This window comes from Musca domestica, unplaced genomic scaffold (genome assembly GCF_030504385.1).
Source record: "Musca domestica strain aabys unplaced genomic scaffold, Musca_domestica.polishedcontigs.V.1.1 1, whole genome shotgun sequence".
NCBI classification, from domain to species: Eukaryota; Metazoa; Arthropoda; class Insecta; order Diptera; family Muscidae; genus Musca; species Musca domestica.
The window spans coordinates 5,767,276-5,779,800 of record NW_026712114.1 but is presented as its reverse complement, the minus strand read 5'-3'; the positions used below and the strand labels follow the sequence as shown (position 1 = coordinate 5,779,800).

Here is a 12,525-nt window from a genome sequence, read left to right as displayed (position 1 = left end):
TTTAGCTATATTATTCACCGTTAATTTCAAGTTCCGAATTTGAATTTGGTAATGACTTATGACAAACAATGCCTGTGTGGGTCCATGTCGTATAGACACCAATATAACGGCTATATTTTGTATTTTTAAAATTTTAACAGAATTTTTTAAGAATTTTATTTTTTGAAAATTTCCAAATTCGTTCCAAATGGTGGATGGTATTCGAAATTCGGCCCGGCCGAACTTACTGCTTTTTAACTTGTTTGCCTTAATTCAATAAAATTTAAAAAAAATGTAAAAATTATGCCATTTGACTTTGTTGCATTTTTTTTATCTCACCCGGTATATCCTCTCTAGCTATATGGCTGAGGGTATAAAAAGGCCTAGCCCGAATTGTCGGAACAAATCAACAATTTTGAGGTGGACTTTTCGCTGACGATGTGAGGTGTATTTGCTAGTGGGCGTATATCTTACTACTCATATATAAGGCCATAAGGTGCCAAGTTTTATTTGGGCGCCACATTTTTTTTTTAATTTTTTTTTTTTTTTTTGCATTTTTCAGTGTCTTTTCAGTTCATTTACATGAGAGTCTTAAATTACGACCTTCCATGGTTTCAAGCAGTCATGAGGCTTAATAAAATGATATTTGGAACAAATGTGCCCATTTTTTTAAGAACTTGAAAACAAAAAAGATCTTCTGTTTCGTTGAATCAAGTAATCGACTACACTGAACTACTGAATAAAGCGGCGATTTTCACTCAACAAAAACATGGGATGATGCTCAAATTTAATTGAATGCCTTATACATCTATCACAACATAACTAATTTTATTTCAGAACTTTTTCACAACTAAATGGCATGAGTAATCTATTCGAAAATAGAATAAAAGCCAACAAAAATCGAATAACATTGAATTTGAATGCAAGTACTAAATCGCCATATGCCCCAAACATATCGCCCCGCGGCCCCCGCACCCCCATCTGTCCACACTAACTAATAAAAAAAATTTAAGTAAATAAATTAAAAAATGCATTTAAATTTGTTGTCATTGCGTCTATTTATTGGTCGGTTCGTCAGTCCCAGTCTCTCTTAGTAGCCTGCAATAAAAGTAACAAATAATAGAAAATATTTTGGTAAAATTCTTTTTTTTTTTTGGCAAAATGCCCAACAAATTTGAATATTGAATGGAATTGTGTGTGCGGACGGGATGTGACGGTTCTCATGCACCACTCACCAAGGTATGATGATGATGATGGTGGTGTCCTTTTAAGCACTTCATGCAATTGCCGTTTAGTCATATGGCCGGATACTGATTTACATAACATAACAGTAGACCAATAAGGCTCTCTCCCTCCCCCACAGTAGAAGAGCCACAACATCGCTCACATGAATGCACCCACATAAATGTCCTTTCTAATTTGCCTCCCCTCCACCCTCTCTCTCTCCCGCTCTCTCTTTCTCTCCATGAATTAGGTATTAGGTGCCGACAATCATTTTGTTTGCTTGCCAGTCTCCTAACAAATTATTAAAGCCATTTGCCAGCCATTGACTGTCCTGTCGAATGTCAATTCTCAGTTCGTTGTTTGGCTGAAACATAATCTCGCCACAGATGTTGTGGGTTGTGGCTGGGGTACTTTTTTTTCGAAAAGGGTTTATTGTTCCGACGCCCGTTTGATACTTTTTTGCAAACGGAAGTGGTTTAATCGTTTTGCAGCGACATCGACAAAATACTTTCAGTGCTGGGCATTTGGAGGAAATTATTTTACAGGCCGCCAATAATGATGACCAGTATTTAAGTGGTCTACATTGGGGCAGGGATGGGAAGTAGTAGTTATTGCTGAATAATGTATGACATACTCGTATTTGGGTTGACATTTTGGAAATCGAGGTGCACAGAGCAGGACATAGAGAATGAAGAATTTTGAAATTTTGGATGAGGGTCTAAAGGGGTGAAATAAGGCTGGATTTTTGGAAATACGTACGAAAAGGGTACGAAAAATATAAAAAGGTACTAAATATGATACCCTTTGTATTTGAGGAAGCATTTGAGCTACAACTTATCACTTTGGAATGAGGGTCACCGATGGCGTATATTATAGATGTAGTAAAGGGTTTTGGGAAATTCGCACTATAAGTGTACGAAAAGTACCAAAATGTCAAACATTTGGTACCATTTCGTATAATGGAAATCGAAGTGCACAGAGCTAGACATACAGAATGAAGAATTTTGAAATTTTGGATGAGGGTCTAAAGGGGTGAAATAAGGCTGGATTTTTGGAAATCCGTACTAGAACGGTACGATAAATATAAAAAGGTACTAAATATGATACCCTTTGTATTTGAGGAAGCATTACAACTAGAACTTATCAATTTGGGATGAGGGTCACCGATGGCGAATATTATAGATGTAATAAAGGGTTTTTGGAAATTCGCACTATAAGTGTACGAAAAGTACCAAAATGTACAACATTTGGTACCATTTCGTATAATGGAAATCGAAGTGCACAGAGGTAGACCTACAGAATGAAGAATCTCGAAATTTTGGTTTTGGAGTCCGAAGGTGTCAAAAAGGCTGGATTTTTGGAAATCCGTACTAGAACGGTACGAAAAATATAAAAAGGTACTAAATATGTTACCCTTTGTAGTTGGGAAGCATTACAGCTAGAACTTATCAATTTGGGATGAGGGTCACCGATTTGGAATGAGGGTCACCGATGGCGTACATTATAGATGTCATAAAGGGTACAAAATGTACCAAAATGTACAACATTTGGTACCAATTCCGTACCATTGAATAGTTAGAGCTAAAAACTAGAACTTTGGAATTGGAATCCAAGTTGAGGAGTTGAATCGATGTAAGGAGGTAGTTTTGGAAGTGTGTACTAATGTATACGAAAAGTACTAACCGATACTAAATTTCATACAATTTGGATTTGAAGGAACGGATGGAGGTGGAATCCTGAAATGTTAAATTAAAATTACTGGCGGAGTCTATAATTGGGATATGTAGTTAGTTTTCCAAATTTGTACTTATGTGCACGACAGGTACTAAATGGTACGAAATTCCATACAATTTTAATTTGTGTGAATCGACAGAGTTGGAATTTTGAAATTTAGAAATCAGAGTACTATTGTAGGTAGTTTTGGAAATTCGTACTTATGTGTACTAAATCGTACTTAATTTGGTACAATTTAAATTTTGGTCGAACCGGAAAAGTTGGAGTCCTGAAATTTTAAAATATGATTTCTATTGGACTAGTATGATAGATAGGTAGTTATAAAAATTTCTACTTAAGTGTACTAAATGGTACTAAATTTGGTACAATTTGGATTTGGGCGAACCAATAGAGCTGCTATCCTGAAATTTGAAATTGACATTACTGGCGGAGTGTATAATTGGGATATGTAGTTAGTTTTCGAAATTTGTTCTCATGTGCACGAAAAGTACAAAATGGTACGAAATTTGATAAAATTTCAATTTGAGTGAATCGATAGAACTGGAATTCTGAAATTTAGAAATAAGAGTACTATTGTATGTAGTTTTGGAAATTCGTACCTATGTGTACTAATTCGTACTAAATTTTGTACAATTTCAATTTTGGTCGAACCGGTAAAGTTGGAGTCCTGAAATTTGAAAATATGATTTCTATTGGACTGGTATGTTATAGTTAGTATGATAGGTAGAAGTTAGGTAGTTATGAACATTTGTACTTAAGTTTACTAAATGGTACTAAATTTGGTACAATTCGGATTTGAGTGAATCAATAGAGCTGGTATCCTGGAAATTGGAAATAAGATTACTGTTGGATTGTGGTATTAGAATATGTAGTTAGTTTTCGAAATTTGTACTTATGTGCACTTAAAGTACTAAATGGTACGAAATTTGATAAAATTTCAATTTGAGTGAATCGATAGAGTTGGAATTCTGAAATTTAGAAATAAGAGTACTATTGTAGGTAGTTTTGGAAATTCGTACCTAGTATGTGTACTAAAACGTACAAAATTTGGTACAATTTAAATTTTGGTCGAACCGGTAAAGTTGGAGTCCTGAAATTTGAAAAAAAGATTTCAATTGGACTGTATGATATGAAACTTATGAAAACTTGTACATAAGTGTACTAAATGGTACTAATTTTGGTACAATTTGGATTTTGGAGAACCAATAGAGCTGGTATCTTAAATATTGGAGAAAAGACTAATGTCGAATTGTGGTATTGGGATATGTAGTTAGTTTTCGAAATTTGTACTTATGTGCACGAAGAGTACTAAATGGTACAAAATTTGATAAAATTTAAATTTGAGTGAATCGATAGAGCTAGAATTTTGAAATTTAGAAATGAGATTACTATTGAAGGGAGTTTTGAAAATTCTTACTTTTGTGTACAAAATCGTACTAAATTTGGTACAAATTAAATTTTGGCGGAACTGATAAAGTTGGAGTCCTAAAATTTGAAAATAAGATTTCTATTGAACTGATATGATAGGAAGGGTAGTTATGAAAATGTCTACTTAAGTGTACTAAATTTGGTACAATTTGGATTTGGCGAACCAATAGAGCTAATATCCTGAAAATTGGAAATATGATTACTGTCGGATTGTGGTACACATATCCCAAGTAGTTAGTTTTCGAAATTTGTACTTATATGCACGAAAAGTACTAAATGGTACGAAATTTGATACAATTTCGATTTGGATGAATCGACAGAGCTGGAATTCTGAAATTTAGAAATAAGATTACTATTGAAGGGAGTTTTGGAAATTCGTACCTATGTGTACTAAATCGTACTTAATTTCGTACAATTTAAATTTTGGTCGAACTGGTAAAGTTGAAGTCCTGAAATTTGAAAATAAGATTTATATTGGACTGGTATGATAGGTAGGTAGTTATGAAAATTTGTACTTAAGTGTTCTAAATGGTACTAAATTTGGTACAATTTGGATTTGGGTGAACCAATAGAGCTGGTATCCTGAAAATTGGAAATAAGACTAGTATCGGATTGTGGAATTGGAAATTTTTTAAATATTAGTTTTGGAGATTAAACTAAACAAGTAAAAAAGCTGTAAATTCGGCCGGGCCGAACTTTCAATACCCTCCACCATTTGGAATGTATTTGGCAATTCTCAAAAACAATTAAATCCATTAAAAATTCTGTTAAAATCTTAAAAATACCGAAAGAAGCTGTCATATTAGGGTCAATACGACGACATGGACCTACATAGGTAATATATTTGTCATAAGCCATTACAATATTCAAATGCGAAACTTAAAAAAATCGGTAATAATGTTGATAAAATCATAAAATTAGGGAATATCGGGAGATACCGTTATATGGGGGCTCTACGAAGAGGTGGACCTGCATAGACAATTTTCTGTCTTAGGCTGTAGTATCCATTACGAACTTCAAATGCCAATTTTGAAACAATTCCGGTGAAAAATGTCGTTAAAATTATTAAAATGCCGAATATTGGGAGATACCGTTATATGGGGGCTATACGAAGACGTGGACCTGCACAGACAATTTTCTGTCTTAGGCTGTAGTATCCATTACGAACTTAAAATACCAAATTTGTAACAATTCCGGTGAATAATGTCGCTAAAATTATTAAAATGCCGAATAACGGGAGGTACAGTTATATGGGGACTCTACGAAGAGGTGGACATGCATATTTTTCTGTCTTCAAATACCAAATTTAAAACAATTCCGGTTAATAATGTGGCTAAAATTATCAAAATACCTAATATCAGGAGGTTCCGTTATATGGGGACTACACCAAAACGTGGACCTACATAGCCCATTTTCAATACCAAAAGTCCCGCAGACATAACATACATTTGAGTAAAATTTTATCAGTCTACTTCAATTCGTTCGGAAGCTAGAGTGATTTCCACAGACGGATAGACGGATGTGTATTTCGTGGTGAACCGTTGATGAACCGTTGGACCTGGAATTCTGAAATTTGGAATTAGAGTCGCTGTTGGTATCTGGAATTGAAATATGGAATTGGTTTTGGAAATAAGTGCCAAAATTGTACGAAAAGTACTAAGTGGAACAAAATTTGGTATTCGGTGAAGGGATAGGGCTGAAATCTCGAAATTTTATATTGAGGTCTCTGTTGGTATCTCGGATTGAGATATGATTGTGGTTTTGGAAATGTGTACTATAATTGTACGAAAAGTACTAAATATCACTTAATTGGGTATTGGGAGAGGGATAAAGCTCCAATCCCGAAATTTGATATTGAATTCGGAAGGGGACCCGGGACCCAAACTAGATTTTCTCTCCGGGCCGAATTTTATCAACCTCCCTGGCGAAATTTGATCTTTTTACTGCACAAAGTTTCACTGGCTAAGAAAAATTTTCATATTTCAGATTATGTGGGCAGAACTGACCCAGATGATATAATGGAAATATAACTCTACCATTTTGTTTATATTCTCTTATTAAATTTTTACATTCCTCCTCTCTATTCTTTGCAGGATGATGGCTGGAAATTGAATCGCACCAATTACTATCAGGAAGGCTGGCTGGCCACGGGCAATGTTCGTGGCATTGTGGGTGTGACCTTTACCACCTCGCATTGTCGCAAAAATGTTGAATATCCTTTACGTACAAATTACAATTTAAGAGGACACAGATCAGATGTAAGTCCACCCCCTTCCCTCCCTCAAATATTTTACTTCCACGAGTTATTTGAATTATTTGAAATGTTCTCTTCACCCCCCCCCCCCCCCCCCCCCCCAGGTTATTCTAGTCAAATGGAATGAACCATATCAAAAATTGGCATCCTGTGATAGTTCGGGCATTATATTTGTATGGATCAAGTACGAGGGTCGCTGGTCCATTGAACTGATAAATGATCGCAACACACCGGTGACACATTTCTCGTGGTCCCACGATGGTCGCATGGCCTTGATATGTTATCAGGATGGTTTTGTGCTGGTGGGATCGGTGGCGGGCCAACGCTACTGGTCATCGATGTTGAATTTGGAATCGACCATTACCTGTGGCATTTGGACGCCGGATGATCAGCAGGTCTATTTTGGTACCACTCAAGGGCAGGTCATTGTCATGGATGTCCACGGGGCCATGGTGTCTCAGGTCCAGCTGTGCAATGATGTGGGCATAACCTCCATGTCATGGTCATGTGAAAAATTCAAAATGGAGGAGGGCGAGGAGTCGGAGCCGGGTGTTACCAATGCGGGTAGGCGTGGATGTCAAACAATTTTCTTTGATTTTTCAATGATTTCCCCTTTTTTCCAGCCAAACGTTCCTTTGTCCTGGCGGTTAGCTTTCAAAACGGTTTTATTTATCTGCTGAAATCTTTCGATGATGTTTCACCCTCACATATCAATACGGGTTTGGATGGTGCCCTGGGCATGGTCATGGAATGGAGCAATTCACGAGAGCTGCTTGCCGTGGCGGGGACATCGCAAAAGGCCACATCTCTGGCGGAGAATGCCAACAGCCCAGGGGTGGTGTATAATAATCTGCTGAAATTCTACACCGAAACGGGGGCGCTGCTCTATCAGGCCCACATACCCAATTCCAATGCCCCAGTATCGGCTTTGACGTGGGGCCATAACGACAAACGCCTGTTCATTGCCACCGGCACCCAGGTCCATATTGCCTGGGTCTCGAGGCGTGTGGCCTCGCTACAGCTGCTATGTCGCCTGCAGATACAAGCCAGCATAGGATCGGAAACTCTATTGCCATTGTTGCCTTTGCCGTCAAGAATTAAAACTCTGATCGGTAATCTTTTTGCTCAAACAATTCGAGTAGGTTTTCGCCCCCACCTCCGCCATGGATGAGAAACATAAATTTATTGTTGTTGTTTTTCTCGGTCTCCTTGCAGTGTTGTGTACCTGATTTAAAATCTCTTAGAGAGTTCGTATCGCGTCCTCCTTTATGTTCGACGCGTTTACACTGTACCATGATAAGGCATGATGATGATTCGAACATTAGTTCCGGGACATGTTATACCCTGTATCTGGAATATTTGGGGGGATTGGTGCCGCTGTTAAAAGGGAAGAGGACCTCTAAAATACGTCCGGAATTTGTAATCTTTGATCCGCAGGTGAATGGTAAGTTAAGGTCATTTTATAACCAAGAGGTCGTGAATAACTCACTCTTCTCTCTCTCTCTCTCTCTCTTCTCTCTCTCTTATCTCTTTTACCAGAAACTTCCCATTTCTTTCAACACTCACCGGGCTCGAAAAGTTCTTCCTCGTCCAGCCAATCGACCAGTACCACCGCCAACGGTCGCACCGATTCTTCAGATTCGGAATATGATGAGCGATTACGTGGCTCTCCTCATACGCCACGTAAACGGCGCATACGCCAGCAAAAACGCCATGGAAATGGTCATGATCGGAATACCTTGACCACAACCAGCAATGATGGCAGTGATGCCCTGGATGAACTGGCCTATGTAGATACCCTGCCAGAGGTATGGCCACTATCTAAACAATATTTCCTTCTTAACCTCTACTTCTTCTCCTTTCCATTCCAGGAAGTAAAACTGGTTGAGGTCACCTCCAACATTTGGGGTACCAAATTCAAAATGCATGGCCTGGCCAAAACCGTCCCAGCCAATTTGGGTCAAGTCACCTACAAAACGTCCCTGCTGCACTTGCAACCGCGTCAAATGACCCTCGTCATTACAGAGTTGAGAGATGATTTTCCTCTTGGTCCAGATCCCAGCTTTAATCCGAATCTCTTTTCGGAAGATGAAGATGAAAATCATGCTCAGTCATCTGCTGCAGTGGCCGAAGTGGCGTTACCCAATGATTCCGGTGGTGGTGGTGGCGGCGGGGGATTGGCTAACCGGAAACTCAACGAACTTGCACCGCCCATTGCACCCATGTCACCGCGACCCAATCGCTTGTTGGCTCGTCATCGCAACTCCTCCTCCTCCTCAACGTCGAATGGTGGCAATCAAATAGCCGGGGCCTTGGGTCGCAGCCCTTTGGCTCGTGCCGAGTCTTACGATGACGATTCAACAAGTGAATCTCCCGAGGCGGCCGCTCCCGGTCCCTCAACATCGGCCGCCGCCTCATCCTCCTCCTCGTCATCTCACAAAGTTTTACGTCCAAAAAACATCACCTCCACCTTTGGCCGGCCCAATGGCAGTTCATGCGGCCAGTCACGTCATGCCATATCACCGCTCTTCAGCGATGGATCCGTCCCCACTTTACAATCACCCAAAAATGCCGTGGCACCCACTGATATTATCTTTGAACGTCCAGCCGTATCGGCAAATGGCCAGACCACCCTAATGTCCTATTCCAGTAATGCAGATTACACCAACAATGTCGTCCAGGTTAAGAATGCTTTACTCACGGAATCGTTACGCTCCACCAATAGTCATGTCAATCCAGTGCCTCTAAATTTAAGTTTGAATTTGGAACGTATGGATGCGGCGGCCAAGGTGAAGGCCATGGCGTCGCAGCCATCCACGTCGAAGAAACGGGAAATGCAATTCATTGATGATGAAATGCAGGCATCGTCGTCGGCAGCAGCAGCGGCGATAGCTCAAAATACAGTGAATGCCGTTGTGGCCCCAGTTCCTCCGCCATCTGATGTCACCAATCCCATGAAACGCACCCCCACTGTGGTATCCATTGCCCCCGTGTCCACAGATGTCATAACGCGTAGCTGTAGCGTTGGCTATCTGGATTCTGTGGCCATAACACCATCCGATGAGGCCTTGACGGCCTTGCGCCGAGAGGCTCCCCACAAAAGACTTATTTTGGTAGACAATAGGAAGTGTCGCAAAAAGCGCATGCATCAGGGGGTTAGTATGGCTCCATTTAAATACCGAACACCTTTCCTCCGAAAAAAAACATTAATTCATTTCCCATCTTTCTATTCCTCCAGGACTCCAGCAAACCCCGCTTGGTTATGACTGGCAAATCGAAAAGTCTAGATTCCTGTGATTTACTTTCGACTCAGGCAAAGCTAAATAGCAAACAATTGGAGAAGTTACACGAAGAAACCCTAGCAGCAGTAGGTGCCTCCAGCAAAAAGAAATCCACATGTTCCTCTTGCACAGCGACCAGTGGTAGTGCGGTTGAAGACTGCAAACACTCTCTGCCATCGGGATCGATATCGAAGAGTGCAATAATCCCCAAAGATGAAGATGATGATGACGATATCATTCGAGCTGATCTCGATATACCCGCATGTCGTGAACCGTCCAAAGATCAAGAAATCAAGTGTCACAAACCGGCCGCAGAAAATATGCCAAGGCGGCGGATCGATGTCATCACCAGTTTCACAGATAGTCCATTGTTTACACGGAAACATCGTTTTGGTAATCGTAACAATGGCGATACTTCCTCGCCGACATTAGGTAGGAAAAATGAGAATGGTTTCAGTTTAGTTAAACAATTGACGGAGGGTCGTTGGCGGCGCAAAGATGCCAAACAGGCCACGCCAGCGAATTCACTGGATGGCAAGCCACTTTCTGGGGCTGGCGATGGCGCCCAACAGCAACGGTCGACGGAGAATAGAAATAGTGATACCATCGAAGCAACGCCTGTAGAATCTAGAGCTTCTGTTTCATTACATACTCAGGTGAGTTGGAGACCCTCATAGAAAATCTGAAATTAATTTCCAATTTTTTCTCTCTCCCGCAGGCCCTTACCACACTAGAGAACATCATTAGTAGACTAAGAGATTTAGATGAACATCTGACACCACCTGCTACCCCACATCGTCTGCCGCGCAGCTCGCCAGCCTCCCCGGCAGCGAGTAAAAAAAACAAACGCTATCAGAGTAGCTCACCGATACGAACTATTTTGAATTCCCCGCTTTTGAATAGACGCCAGCGTAAGAAACAAAACATCATCGATAGCTCCGATGATGAAGCGAATGGTGGCAATGGTTCTGGGGAGGAAAACACCAATGCCAATGGCTGTAGTAAACAATATCGCGATTTGGAAACATTCCAAAAGGCTCAGCTGAGGCAAAAGGTAAGTTTGTGGGATTCAATGTTAAATTGTAAAAGGTGAGAATACATAAGGGGTTTCATTGCTGGTATTAGCCATCGACTGAATTTTCCGTAAAGGAGCATAGATTTAGGTCGCTTTGCGAAAAATTCCAATTTTTTCAATCATTGAAGGGAGAACTCGGTAGATTATGAAAGCCGAGCTAAAATAGTCGCCACTTATATCGAGGTTTACTTATCGCAAATTAACCTAAATACAAGAGGCAAGCTCCCCCGTTTTCACTTTTTTTTTCAACATTTTCGGATTAGGAATCTTTGAAATCGTTGCTTTTAAGGTATATGCAGGGTGAGATAAAAAAAAACTGCAACAAAGTCAAACGCCATAATTTTTACATTTTTTTTTAATTTTATTGAATGAAAGCAAACAAATTCGGAAATAGCATCAAATTTTAGAATAAGTTTAGATTTGTTCGAATTGGTCACCTTTGGCACGAATTATGGCCTTCAAACGGTCAACGAAACCATCACACGCTGCCCGAATGTTGCTCTGCGGTTTTTTGGCCCATTCCCGGCGAAGCGCTTGCTTGAGGTGATCGACACTTTGGTATTTTTAGTGCTAACCATGCTTTCCAAAATACTCCAGACACAATGGTCCAGCGGATTGGTATCCGAAGATTTTGGTGGCCATTTTGCCCAGGAAATGAAGCGAGAAACCTCATTTTGTAACCATTCTTGGGTGGCGGCGCATGCTAAGTGCGATGGTGCTGAGTCCTGTTGGAATGTCCAAGGTCTGCGGACAAAATGTTTGCGTGCCCAAGGCTTTAATACACCCTCCAGAATATTTCGGAGCGGAGAGCGACCATCGCCTGTTATGGCGGCCCCCACACCATCACCATGGCCGGCGCTTGAGTTCTGGTGGCCAACAGAAGTCGGTGCCTATTTTTAGCTGACCTCTTTGGCAAGTAAACATGATCATTTTGTTTGTTTACAAACTGCAGGACAACGAATGTTTTCTCATCGGAGACGGAGAAAAGCAAATTCGGCAGTTCACTACTTTCGGCCAAGCGAAGCAACTGTTAAGCTCTTTTAAGTCTATTTTCTTTCTGTTGCGGTGTAAGTTCCTGCAGTTTTTGGAATTTCAATGGCTTTATCCCGAACTCTTTTTTCAATATTTGCCGAATGGAATTTTGCGATATGTTCAGCTCACAGGCCATTTTTCGGCCACTGCGACGCGGAAAGCTTTTGTGCGCTTGTAAACAATATAATGAGCTGTCACTGGAATAATTTTAACAGCCATCGGAGGAGTGGTTTAGAAATGACAGCACTCTGATGGTCTGTTAGTTGCAGTTTTTTTATCTCACCCTGTATATTTATGGGAGCTATTCCCAAACCACAACCGATTTCAATATAATTTGGCAAATTTGTTTTGATACCATATTTCGTCTCTCTATCCGAATTTTATTGAAATCGGACATACATATCGCATTGGGTGCATTAAATATTTGAAATCGGTGGAAAATGTATATGGGCGTTATATCCAAATCTGAACCGATTTCAATATAATTGGCAAATTTAATTTTGTTCCAAATTCCGTTA

The 12,525-nt window shown here is 40.2% G+C and overlaps 1 protein-coding gene across 2 annotated transcripts in view; it reads left to right on the top strand.

Annotated features, from left to right (window-relative positions):
- Positions 1 to 12,525, top strand: part of LOC101895437 (tubby-related protein 4) — a 92,501-nt gene that overhangs the window by 75,391 nt on the left and 4,585 nt on the right. The window contains exons 3-10 of one of the 2 annotated variants that reach the window (XM_059118186.1): positions 6,459 to 6,623; positions 6,724 to 7,183; positions 7,243 to 7,757; positions 7,835 to 8,063; positions 8,159 to 8,427; positions 8,491 to 9,774; positions 9,858 to 10,556; positions 10,619 to 10,954. In XM_059118186.1, the coding sequence (XP_058974169.1) occupies positions 6,459 to 6,623; positions 6,724 to 7,183; positions 7,243 to 7,757; positions 7,835 to 8,063; positions 8,159 to 8,427; positions 8,491 to 9,774; positions 9,858 to 10,556; positions 10,619 to 10,954 (3,957 nt within the window). Of the gene's footprint in view, positions 1 to 6,458; positions 6,624 to 6,723; positions 7,184 to 7,242; positions 7,758 to 7,834; positions 8,064 to 8,158; positions 9,775 to 9,857; positions 10,557 to 10,618; positions 10,955 to 12,525 lie in introns of both variants that reach the window. The other variant, XM_059118182.1, reaches the window with a different exon arrangement.